At 39.4% G+C, this 12,667-nt stretch overlaps 1 protein-coding gene across 4 annotated transcripts in view; it reads left to right on the top strand.

Moving 5' to 3' along the window:
• The window catches only part of LOC107687979 (lysine-specific demethylase 2B-like), a 17,487-nt gene that overhangs the window by 886 nt on the left and 3,934 nt on the right, over positions 1-12,667 (top strand). The window contains exons 2-8 of one of the 4 annotated variants that reach the window (XM_016485504.1): positions 775-822; positions 3,032-3,094; positions 8,239-8,505; positions 9,036-9,179; positions 9,420-9,527; positions 10,056-10,355; positions 10,441-11,444. In XM_016485504.1, the coding sequence (XP_016340990.1) occupies positions 814-822; positions 3,032-3,094; positions 8,239-8,505; positions 9,036-9,179; positions 9,420-9,527; positions 10,056-10,355; positions 10,441-11,444 (1,895 nt within the window). In that variant the 5' untranslated portion in view covers positions 775-813. Of the gene's footprint in view, positions 1-774; positions 823-2,741; positions 3,095-8,238; positions 8,506-9,035; positions 9,180-9,419; positions 9,528-10,046; positions 10,356-10,440; positions 11,445-12,667 lie in introns of those variants that run through there. The other 3 variants (XM_016485506.1, XM_016485503.1, XM_016485505.1) reach the window with 3 other exon arrangements.

The raw sequence follows: 12,667 nt of genomic DNA, 5'->3' as shown, positions 1-12,667 counted from the left end.
ACTGTCAAATCATATGTAAATATTGCTTTTTTTTCTTTACGAATATGGGCTCAAGCACAAAATATGCCATAATTTAAAGCTCAATAGCATTTGAGGAGAATGACTCACAGGCATAAAACCAACTGTAAAGTGTTCATGTAGGTGTCAATTATAATGCACACCTTTTAGATTTTTTATATTTATACCTTTTGAGCCCTCTTGAACTGGCTGTCTGTCATTGGAAGGCACATGAAACCACCTCCTGCATTGATGGCATTCGATCTGAAAAAAAGAAAGACAGATAATAATCTAATCTAATTGCTTAGTAATCAGTTATTGATTTCAACTCAGTTCAATTCATATTGCTTTATTGGCATGACATACTAGGCTATACTGGATTTACACCATGCATCTCCTGTCAGCGGGAAAGCCGCGCCCCCAGCTATCACAAGACCCGAGCAAGTCCATGCTACCCTCTTATTAGCATGTTGTGCAGAGGAGAAATAAATGCAGAACTACATTCAGAAATAAATGAGTGATCAAAGGAAAATAAATAGGATGAGTTTAGCATTTCCTTTTGCCCACCAATTTATTTTATTTATTTGCCTACTTTAATCACATGTTTACTTATTTCTATATGTATTTAAACAATAATTTGTGTATTTATACACACATTTATTTATTTATTTGTGTATTTATTTATTTATTTATTTATTGTTTTTGCAGGTTTCGTCCTCCATAAAATTCATCTTAATCCCCCCGGTCTTATTGTTGTCTTCTTTTTTTCTTTAACAGTTGCAGAATCTGAACTGGCCTTGGGAATCTGTATGATGAATGAATAAGGTAATCTCTCTACCTCAAATTTGGTGGGGTTTTGTTTTGTTTATAGCTGGTTTACAACTGATGAGGAGGTTCACAGCCCAATATAGATGGGTGCTATTGTGTTTAAGAAACTGAGATGAAGTTTTATATGTAATTATATCTGGGGGTTTTTTTATTTACTGTAGGTTTTACATCATAACCAATACTGTGGTATTTGTTATAAGCCCATAATAACCACAGGTCAAACCATGAATGGACCCCAATTACAATGGTTAAATCAATGTAACCGTAGTTTCTACAAACTAGGTCATTTGTTAATAAAAATAGCAGCATATACAAATACAGGTTTTATAATTACATTGCCATAATTGTAGGCCTAATAAAATGGTTGCATTAATTGTTTGCATGAATTAGCATTATCACTAGAATACCATAGTTACTGTAGTTAGTGTTACTATATAAAGCTATGGCAAGTTTTTATTAGAGATTATGAAATTTCGCAATTAATTTTGCAATTTCCTGAGAAGACAGTCATGGAAGTGCAGGGTAGATAAGCAAGGAACTTGGTTAGTTAGCACAGTGAATAAATAAAGTTATTTTCTTGGGGACTTACCTATAAAGTATTGGCTTTTGAAAAAGTGGGATTTTTTCCACCAAACCAGGGTTAAGCTCAAACCACGCCCTGCAGGGAACTGTAAAGGTTTCATTGGTCAGGGCAATCATAGAACCTATTTATAACGCTTAAACAAAGACTGAGTTGAGCAATTAAATCAGTGGTTTGGGGAGAAAAATATGCAAAAATAAATTATGTGGCTTCAAAGAAATTATAAAATATAAAAAATAATAATAATAATGATACAGCAAAAATGTAGCATACAAAAATACCTAAGCATAGTTTTGGCCACTAAATATTGTAATTAAAATTACAAAATTCAAAGCTGGCATGAAATTACAATTAACCCTTTATTTTCAAATTATTCATCTATTCAAGATGAAAAAAAAATATTGTTGTGTAATTGGACTTTTGGCCAGGGTAATTATAGCTAACTAAAACCATTAAAAAAAAAAACATTTTTGTTACTTTAAATAAAATAAACGTTAACTGACACCAAATAAAATATAATTATAAAATATGAATTAAAATATTTTCAGCTAGTTGCTGAAATAAAAAGTAATACAAAGTATATAGACAGGGAAAAAATAATAAAAATTACAAATACACAAAAATTACTAAAGCTTTAACTAAAAATGAAATAAAAATTAATAAAAACTGCAGTAGTATCGCAGTGATACTAAAATGGCATTACTTTGTAGTCAAAACCTTACAGTTTTATATTAACATTGTACTAGTATCTGTGTGGCATCTTCTTTTTTTTTCCCCTTAATTTTTCTAAATAGATGCAAATGTTTCGACAGGCTGTTCTGGAGATTTCAGCCTTTTGATTTTAATCTTAACATTGTTAACCCTTAACTGATTTATTTTAGTTCAGACAGCTTCCCAAATGTGGATGCCCAAATCTGCCATTCAGCAGAATGGGTTATATTAGTCAAATAAATGCTGATCCAAACAAAGCCCGCTTCCTTAAATCTGACTCATGTGAGAGTTCCTAAAAAAAAATAAGGCACCTAAATGTGACATATCTGGTCATTCAAATGAGCACCCCAGCTTGTTACACTATACTGTACTGTATGAGCCTTTCATGCACTGATGCTTGCAGAAAACAGCACAGCAACACATTAGACAAAAACTATCAAACCCAGATCAACTGCTAACTTCCTGTATTTGTAAGAGGAAGGCAACATCAGACCCTCTGAATCACCCGCAGAGCGAGACCTTGCTCTCGCACGGTAATGTCAGTAGTTCTTTGTGTGCAGCAGTGCTGCCCTTCCCCCCCTCCATCTCCCACCCAGACCCACAGTACAATGTGTGCTCGTTGTAGGCAAGCCTGTAACTGGACGCCAGGTGGTCTGTGATTGGCTGAGCCAAGGTCCCCTCTCCCCCGTCTTCATTTTCTGGTGCATATGCATGAGATAGCAGGCTGGTGTGTTCCTGTGCAGCTGCCTGTTCCAGACAGGAAAAGAGAGGGAGAGAAACAGGAGCGAGACATTGGGGAAGGTTAGTGGAAGAGGAATAGAGAAAGGAAATCGGGTGAGGAGACGGCGGGCGACTGTGATTAGGGGGGTTGTAATCATGTCTATGTTCTGTTTGTCTGGCTGGCTATGAGATCAGGCAGCCATGGCCATGTCGCTGAGTGCCGACGATGAGGATTACGACTCGGATACAGCCGAACAGGTCAGTACACACTCTCTCTCTCCTCATACACACCACACAAACAATTAGCCTCCTTCTCTGGTTCCCTTCCTCGTAGCACCATGGCTCTCAAACAAGGCATGTGTTTTCTCCACCTCCTTCTGCTTTCTTCACCCTCCTCACCATCTCTCTTTCTGAAACAGTTTCTGGGTTTGTTTTATTGCAATAGTATAAGAACGAGAGGTTTCCATGCGACAGGAAGGGGAAAAAACTCATACAACAGAGAAGAGTGGCTCTGTCTTATTGTTCGTCTCCACTGAGCTTCAGCTATCAGATGTGATTGGTTTGAGTCATGTGTGCCTCTTTTAGGAAGGCTTGTTCAAGGGAACAAAGCATGTTCCCGTTGCTTTACCATTGTGTTTTGGTGTGGTTTATATTGGTTTGACTCCTTTGTATTGTTGGGAGAACTTAAATGTAGTAGTTAGTAAGTAGTAAAATGTAGTAGTTAGACTTTTTTGGCTGTGATGTACTCTGACTTTCACACATGTGGAGGGGTTGTTAGGGAATAAATACTGTATTAAAAGAGGACTTAAGTTCCTCAAAGCAACAGCATGACTGGACATGTGTTGCCCTTAAGTTCCCTTCCCAAGATGCACTGCTGTTTTCTAGGAAATAGAACAACATGCTCGGTTTGTTGTTTTTAAGTGAGGACAAAATCTAGACTGCACTGTAAAAATGATTTTTTTAAGTTGTATTATCGGAGTATGTTTTACAATAAATTGCTTTTCCAGTTTTTCTCCTTCAAACATTCAAGTTTAATTTAATGTGTTGCTTGACATTTATGTGTAAATGATTGTGAAATTTACAAGCAATTTGTGACTGAAAATTGTTTGTACACCAACTTTTTTTTTTTTTGCATCCATTTGAACTGAAAGGTTAAAAAATAACTAAGAACAGTTGTAGGTTAGGTATTTTCTAAGAGAGCATAACATACAGACTTTTGCAACAGGCACCTGTGCATTTGCTAACAAATTCTTGAATTTACTAAGAAACATATTAGTTGCGGTGCAGTACATGTTGGTGTGAGGTTGCATGTGGATGTCACTGAACCAAGTAAGCCACATGTGCTCACTGCTCACCAACAACAAATAATGCGTGCATTTCAAATCTCGTAATCCTTGTCGTGATGTATAACAGGGTCCCATATCTTTAAAAAACAGTTTCTATGTTGAAGACTGGGGGGGAGGGGTGAAGCAAATTGTGGGGGGAACAAAAGGAGGGCCCGGCTGCTCTCAGGCCCCCTGTTTGAGTTCATCTTAGGTAGTCTATAAGTCATAAGGTATATTTGGTAAGACTCTTTAGACATATGTTTGGTCTAAATATATGGTCACATTAGCAGAATTTCGGCAAAATTGTGCGCGACCAGCTTGAACTCATTGCAAAAACCACATAGGGAAGATATTCCCCTCACACAAAATTCCTTATTGAATTCAGATGAATTCCTATTGAAATTAATTAATTTCAGCAAAATTTTGCTAGCAAAAAAGTTCCAGTGTCAGTTGTGAATAGTGTAGCAATATATATGAAGCACCGTTCACAAAGAAGTCTCTTTCAAACCAAGCTGCTTTCTGTTGGTCAGCGTGGTAAATTCACGTTATCAACTTGAACCCGTTGCAAAATCTTTGTGTGGAAACCTTTCGCCTTCCTGATCGCAAAATGACCAAATTGATATTTGTAATATCTGTGTATATAATACATTTTGTCATTGACTTGTTCCTCACTCTTGTGCAGAGGCGTTAGCTTTAATTCTTCTAGATTGCAATGAAGCCTTATGACTCATTGGGTCTTTTTACTTGTGTCATGGCGTGGGCACAATAAAGTGCCAGAAATTAGACATAAACTCTCACCCATGACCATGAGCAAACATATTCACGCAGACTGTAATTATGCTTCTGTTGGAGTGTACACGAGATGACGTGGATGATCCTGTCTACAACATCAATAAGTGTTTTAGGAAAATGCTTAATTTGTAAGTGATGCGTTCAAGTCAGAAATGTCAGAAATTATCTTATGTGTTGAGCATGAATGAATTGGCTTTAAATTTGGGGGCATGTCAATAAATAACTATAGTATTGAGCATTATAGTATACAGTGCCGATCCTAGACTTCTGGGGGCCCTACGCAAACCCCACGGGGGTTGGGTTGGGTATGAGTGGTTATGAACGAATGAATGAAATGCATTTGTCCGTGTTTCACTCCGTCTCGAATCATGCTCGTGGAAAGTGCTTGAAACAGTGTCTCTCAGTGTCTCGGTACACTTTCAACTCGTTTTTTTAGTCTCATCATTTATCACATGATTTGACTGATTTTTACGTAGAAAGGGCGATGGCGCACCGCATTAAAAGAAATGATCATTCATGTTTTCATAACCGCTGGCCAAATTCAAAAACAAAACTAAAATTAAATCATCTTTGAGAGCAAGGGGGCCCCCTGGCATATAGGAAGGATCGGCTCTGATAGTATAGTATATACTCATGTTGTATTATAAGATGGTAAGATCGTTGAAGAATAACAATAAAGCCAGGCAAACTTAATTTCCCATCATTCTCTGTGGATGCACAAGAATGATAAAATACACATGTAAAGCATCATTTACACACCTAAAGTGCATCTTTTCTCTTCATTTTGCTGCATTTACACTAAAAGGATTCCTCTTTGTTAGGAAGTGGACAGTCGAGAAAGGAACATGAAATTGCCCAAACATGTCAATTTTATTGAGACTAAAATAACTCGAATGAACATCACAGCACAATTATTATTTCCAAACTCACAAGCAGGGCTTGAGCGCAACCACAAAAGATGATGATGCATGTGGATTTTTTCAGAAAATAAATAATTATGTGTGACTTAGTCTGGAAAATGCGTGTCTTTAGGTGTAATTGCATGATGATAGGAATAAGGATCCTGGCTGATGTAACTTGATGTTTCTAGATGTAGGTTGTAGAGCACTGGGATGTAATGATTACTTCTTGACCCTATAGCAGATCATTGATTGGTTGAACATTACAGGCAACCTGCAGAAGACATTAAATGGAATGAGCCTCTTCAGAAAGTACAGTCTGTGCTGTTTGTTTATTTATTTATTTTGCTGGACTCACAGGTATCACATCCTTTATATCCACTGATGGTGCAGTGTATAATAGAAGAGTAACTGGAGAACTTCTGGTGTTGTGCTGTGTTCAAAAGGTCTGATCTAGGATCAGCTTCATCAGTCCAAACGGTCATTTGTTTGAGCTGGAGATTACATCTTAGGTCCTCACACATGTGTAGCCTTTGGACAGCTGATAAATACTGGCTGTGATGCAGCATTCATTTTGAAACGACTATCTCTCATACTTGGTTCTGCACTCGGACAGTGGGAATAGGGGTCACAGCTGTGATGCATCACTCCAAAGCACAAAAGCAGCCTGCACCGCTCTGCAGCTCCCTGAATCTGTTATGATGAAACATAGCGCTTGGGAATGGTTGTGTTCCAGTTGTTCTGTTGTAAGGAAATTATGTCCCACGGGATTTTGCAAGGGCAGGAATAGCTCTACAACAGCATTTGATCTCAATGTCTGAAACATCCCATCAAGATGAAAATAATACCATTGATCTTGAGTATATTTCAGTATTACAGTGCTACTGTTTAGTCTCTCAGAGGAACTGTCTGCAATGGGAAACAAAATCATTAAAAAGAATCTGACGTTAAACCCAATCGTCAACCACTTCCCCCTTCTGAGCCAGTTAAATGTTGAATAGAAGTATTCCCTCACTCCACCAGTCAGCAAGAACTGCTGTGTTGCCATGGTTACATTGCAGAAGGACAGACTTCCACTACTGCACTGCAGTTTTGTGCATGCGTTGTAATGTATTCATTATCTGAGCTGGAAGGCAAGATAGGATTCTTCTGGAGAGGGTGATGATTATAAGGATTGCATTGATGCTAATATAAGACATGGTTACATCTTAGCTTTACTGTACGGTGTGAAAGAAAAATGCAAGTTGATGTAATAAAGAACCAATTGTTCACATGCACATGCATTTGTAGCACCTGGTACCAGTGAAAACTGCTTTTTTCCCTTCATAATACCAGTTACAAACAGTGCCATATTGCTAATTATGTCAATTGCATATTAAACATGACCAAGAAAATGTAAATGTTAACCTATGTTATGCTATATATTATAATGGGATAACTGGAATTACATTTTTTTATTTTGATTTGACCTTGTTGCAAGTTTCATTTAAAGATATAGTAGGTATTGCACCAGAGTTTATGTAGTAATGCTAGATTTGAGCCCTGAACTTTACTTTCTACTTGCAACTAGCCTGTTTTGAACATTATTACATTTCCAAAGTATTGCTGTATATGATCCCATGTGTAACCAGAACAAATGTGCTGGAATCCACTATTTCTGCTGCTTATTACTACATTAGAGAGCAATCACAATGATCCCAATCACAGAGAGGCATAATTGAGGTTCCTAAATAGGTTATATTCCAACAGCTGAGCTAGCAAGAGAGGTGCATAGTCGAGTTAGAAGTGATGATAAACAATAGCAATCAAATGTTGTAAATCGCAAGGGTGAAAGAATAAAGGATATGAGCATAGATTATTGAAGCATAGTGCATAAATCAAGCAGGAGAGTCATACAGGGATTGTGGGTGGGTAAACAGACAATAAGAGGCACTGAGCTTTGAACCATGGAGAGCTGTATAATGTACAGAATAAAGTCATTAGAGAAGAGCACCTATGATTCTCGACACTTAATTTTTTACCAGTGAGCTAATCACATGTGAACCAGGTGCCTGTGCCATTTTTTTCTGTCAAACAAATGGTAAAAAGGACCATGTAGGCTAAAAGTACGCATTTTACATGCTAGTTTTAATGGAAACATTAAACTAACAGCAAGTTTAGCTTATTAACATCCACAAATACAGCTAAATTACATGTTTACCATCAAATCTCATACAGAAACAGCTTATAACAAAAATCTGAACTAATATACTGGCAAAATCAATAGCGTTTCACTTCTGTTCCCAGATGCCTAGTGAGGACGTTTTATTGGCAACAGTTTGTTGTACATGGCTGTAATCTATTATTATATTATTTTAATTTCCATTCTTCCTTTTTTCCCCATTAGCAACGGCTACCCAACAGACCCAAGCCCAAAATGGCTGCATCAACAGCAACAACTCCGGCAGCGACCACTTCTTCATCCACTGCAACAGCGGTCAAGCTGCCGTCCAATCGGACCTCCTCTGGAGCTCGCCGTAGACGCACACGATGTCGAAAATGCGAGGCATGTGTGCGGACAGAATGTGGAGAGTGTCACTTCTGTAAGGACATGAAGAAGTTTGGAGGACCTGGTCGAATGAAACAGTCTTGCATTATGAGACAATGTATAGCGGTAAGAAACTCAATTCCAGCAGACACTGAGATGATTCATGAACCAAATGTCACACAACCAATACATAAAATAACAGCATTTTTTACATGAGAGAGACCAATTTTTAGACCAAAAATTTTTTTTGTAGAAATTTGATTTTGAAACGTAGAAGCAGTCTTTATGAGGAATCCACTTTAGCCGTACTCTGGGCTGTTAACCTAAATTTCATTGAAAGTAAGGAATTGGAATTCCTCCAGAATTCTCCTTCACCACTTCATTGAGCCTGATCAAATGTATGAGGAACTGGCAGAATTCCATGTAGATGTAGCAATGTAAATGTATCAATACAGACATTTAATAATTTATCAAACTGAGATTCACAATGTATGACTGTACAACTAAAGGTTGTAATGATGTCAGATGAATGTTCCATTTATTTTTAACAATAACCTTAAAGTGTTTTTTTTATCATATTTTGTGTATTTTGTAACCACACATTTTCCAAATTGTTGATATTCTGGATATTAAATTGTTGGCATGCGGTTCCACAGCCCGTGTTACCACATACAGCAGTATGTGTAGTGTGCGGTGAAGCTGGAAAAGAAGACACACTTGATGATGAAGATGAAAAATTTAATGCCATGCTCATGGAGTGCTCCATCTGCAATGAAATTGTCCACCCAAACTGCCTCAAGGTCAGACTGACTGAACTCTAACCTAACCACTAGCCTAAGAATATAGTTCTAAAGCAAAGCAGTGTATACTGCGCTCTCTTTTGTTTTGTGTGGGCACAGAAGAAGGAAGTGATTGGGCTGAAGTGCATGTTTGTGGGCGGCTCTGACATTTTTTAACACCCTTAAGTTCCTCTTTAGTGGTGGTGTAGAGCATTCACATACTTAGCAAGAGTGTTTTCATAATCTCTTTTCTGCTCTAAGTCTGGTCTCTTGCCTATACAGGTGAAGGATGCAGCTGGGGTAGTAAATGATGAGCTGCCTAACTGCTGGGAATGTCCAAAATGCAATTACGCTGGGAAGACTGGAAAAGTGAGTATTTGGGGAACAGTGGTAGAGTGGTTTGATAGCATACAAAAAAGATTTGCATTTGAAAAGAGATACTATTTAAGAAAGTAGTGGAGACAATGAAGATGAAATGTGGTTTACAGTAAAGCGGTGATATGTATAAGTTTTTGTAATTTTCCAAATTCATTTTACTTTTTGAACTTTTGTTAACTCACATATTTAGTTCCCGTTTAGTTTTTGACAAAAAGCATTAAAGGGCCTGTGTTTCTCATTAAGTATGACAAGCCCATAAGGAAACTGTCAAACCAGATCTTGATGCAAATATAATGCAAATAGACATGTGTTGTGATAATTTTAATTCAGTTCAGTTACTGACAGGCTGTCAAGCTATTTCCCTTAATGCAAACGTTGAAATACGTTTACAGTAAAATATGATACATGTCATATACATAGAAAGTATATCATACCAATATATGCTTGGCGAACAATGTATAACATTCATAAGGTATAAAGTTGTCTTTTGTATTTTCTTGCCACTCTTTGGCCTGCAAGCAAAAACGGGGCCCAGGCTTTAAGTACGCATCCAACCTGCCAGGCTCCCTGCTGAGGGAGCAGAAAGCAGGAAGAGAGGAAGGGGACCAGACATCCACATGTGCTTCATCCATGAAGAGGAAGAGTGAAAGGGAGGAAACTCCCAGACTGAAGACTGAAGATCTACCATCCCGTCTTCCCCCACTCTTGAGCCCTAGTGGCCTGCCAAGACCACGATCTGAAGTGCCCAACTTCTTAAGGAAGAAGAGGAAGTTATTTGACGATGATGAAGAGGAAGACGAGGCTAGTGCTAAAAAGAAGGTAACATTTACACAGACATGCATTATTTGCATACACAGATCTGCTGTAGCTTTTTCATTCAGTAACTTTATTGATATATTTTCAGCCGAAGAAACCCTGGAGGCCTGAAGAGCCTTTGATTCCTAAACTCTCTCACATGAAAACAGAAGAGGAGGAAGACAACTCTGATGAGGAGGAAGAGAGGCAAGAGAAGCGAGAACCGCCTCGTCGTTCATTTAAGAAAGACTACAGCACAGTAAGAAAAGAGGAAGAACATGAGAAAGAGAGGAGGGAGGAGAGAGATCCACCTTTCAGATCCCTAAAGGACTTTAACAACCTCCGGAAAGAGGAAGACCAAGAGGAAGAAAAGGAGGATGATGATGAGGAAGAGGAGGAGGACAATAATGGCAAACGAGGCAGGGACAGCAGCCCTGCACTGAAGAACATCTCCTTATCACTTGAGAGTGATGCTTCACGGTGCAGCTCCCCAAGAGCAGGGCCAAGCAGCGAAGGTAGTGAGACTCAAGAGAAGGCACCACGTGCTCGGGCAAAGCGACACCGGCGCAAGCTCCCTAACCGCCAGCTCAGCACAGAACTCAGCAAGCAGCTCAACATGGAGATCCGTCGCACAGAGCATTCACTGGCCAATGAGAACCAGCAGCCACTCAAGAGTGAACCCGAGGACAGTGAGAACGAGGAACCAAAGAGAGGCTTACGGAACGGGACTGCAGGGAATGGAGGAGGAGGTGGAGGTGTTGAAAGAGGAGCAGGTGGAGAGGGAGGAGGGGAGCGGCCACACTTAAGAGCAAGGGAGATGAATGGGACATCTTGGGAGCTGCGGCACTTTTACCCTCCTCAGATTACCCCGCTTGGCTTGAACCGCAGTTCACCTACAATCAGACCACTTCCTGCACGTTCTCCTCCCAAGTGTGTTCAGATGGAGCGCCATGTGATCCGGCCACCTCCAATCTGCCCTCCACCTGATAGGCTACCACTAGCTGATGGACGCAATCACATCGCTCCCAGAGAAGCATGGTTGACTATTTTCAGTCACCTGAGCCATCGTGAACTCTGTGTGTGCATGCGAGTGTGCCGAACATGGAATCGCTGGTAAGAAAAACCTAAAGACTTATCTGTGAGCCTGTCCCAGATGCCACCCTCAATCCTTGTGGTCCATCTCAATTAGTTTACACCAGGGGTACAGAACTTAGTTCCTGGAGTTTCTACACAGCCCTGCGGAGTTTAGCTTCAACCCTAATTATACACACTTGATGCAGCTAATCAGGTCCTTCAGGCCTATTTGAAAACTACTTGGTATTTGTTGGAGCAGGGTTGGAACGAAACTCTGCAGGGTTGCAGCCCTCCAGAAATTGAGTTCTGCACCCCTGGTTTACACTGGCTACGTTTACATGCAACCAAATAATTGTATTTGTAATCGGATTGACGGCTCAATCGGACTGAAAAGTAATGTAATGTAAACATCTTAATCAATCCGATTGAGCTTGATCGGAATGAAATTTCGATCGGATTGAAGGGTGTGGTTTATTCCTTTTCTAATATGATTGAGAGTGCATGTAAACACTCGATCGGATTGAACCCCGAAACTGAAAGGACTGCGCATGTGCAGAGACGCAGAAATAGCATAATGACGCTTGACGCGCGGAACGAATGGCTCTTCCTTTTGAATAAAGTGTTGTATAAATGCATGTCCTGTCATTATAAAACTCTCCTTTCACTCGGAAACTGTGAAGTGGAGCAGGACAACCTCCCACCAGTCCTGGTTTTGGATTCTCATCCACAGGCAACCCGTTTTGGGCGTGGGGAGGGGCATTTTTACTGCGTGATAAATATGAGCAGCACGGCACAGCGGTTTATATGTATATTTATCCATAAATTAATAAATATTATCATGTAAACATGTACAATTCATGTAAACACTACATTCAGATTCATCAATCGGAATGAATTCAGTCCGATTGAACCAAAAATTGTGCATGTAAATGTAGCCACTTTGTTTCTGGAGTACCCCAACACTGCACATTTTGCATGTCTCCTTAATCAAACACACCTGATTCAGGTCATCAGCTCATTTGTAGAAACTCCCAAGACCTGAAATGAGCATGTGAGTGTTGGGGCTACTCCAGGAACAGGGTTCAAAACCATTGGAGTAGTACAATGTTTCCCAACCCTGTTCCTGGGTTATAGGAACTTAATTTACCCCCAACACTACACATTTTCAAACTCTTCCTAACCAAACACAACTGATTCAGCTTATCTCATTAATAGGGACTCCCGGACAGGGCCGTGCACAGACCTTTTGAGGGGCATGTGCT

Source organism: Sinocyclocheilus anshuiensis, unplaced genomic scaffold (genome assembly GCF_001515605.1).
Source record: "Sinocyclocheilus anshuiensis isolate Anshui unplaced genomic scaffold, SAMN03320099.WGS_v1.1 scaffold213, whole genome shotgun sequence".
Lineage (NCBI taxonomy): Eukaryota > Metazoa > Chordata > Actinopteri > Cypriniformes > Cyprinidae > Sinocyclocheilus > Sinocyclocheilus anshuiensis.
Note: the sequence above shows the minus strand (reverse complement) of the source record. Positions and strands in the feature narration are given on the sequence as shown.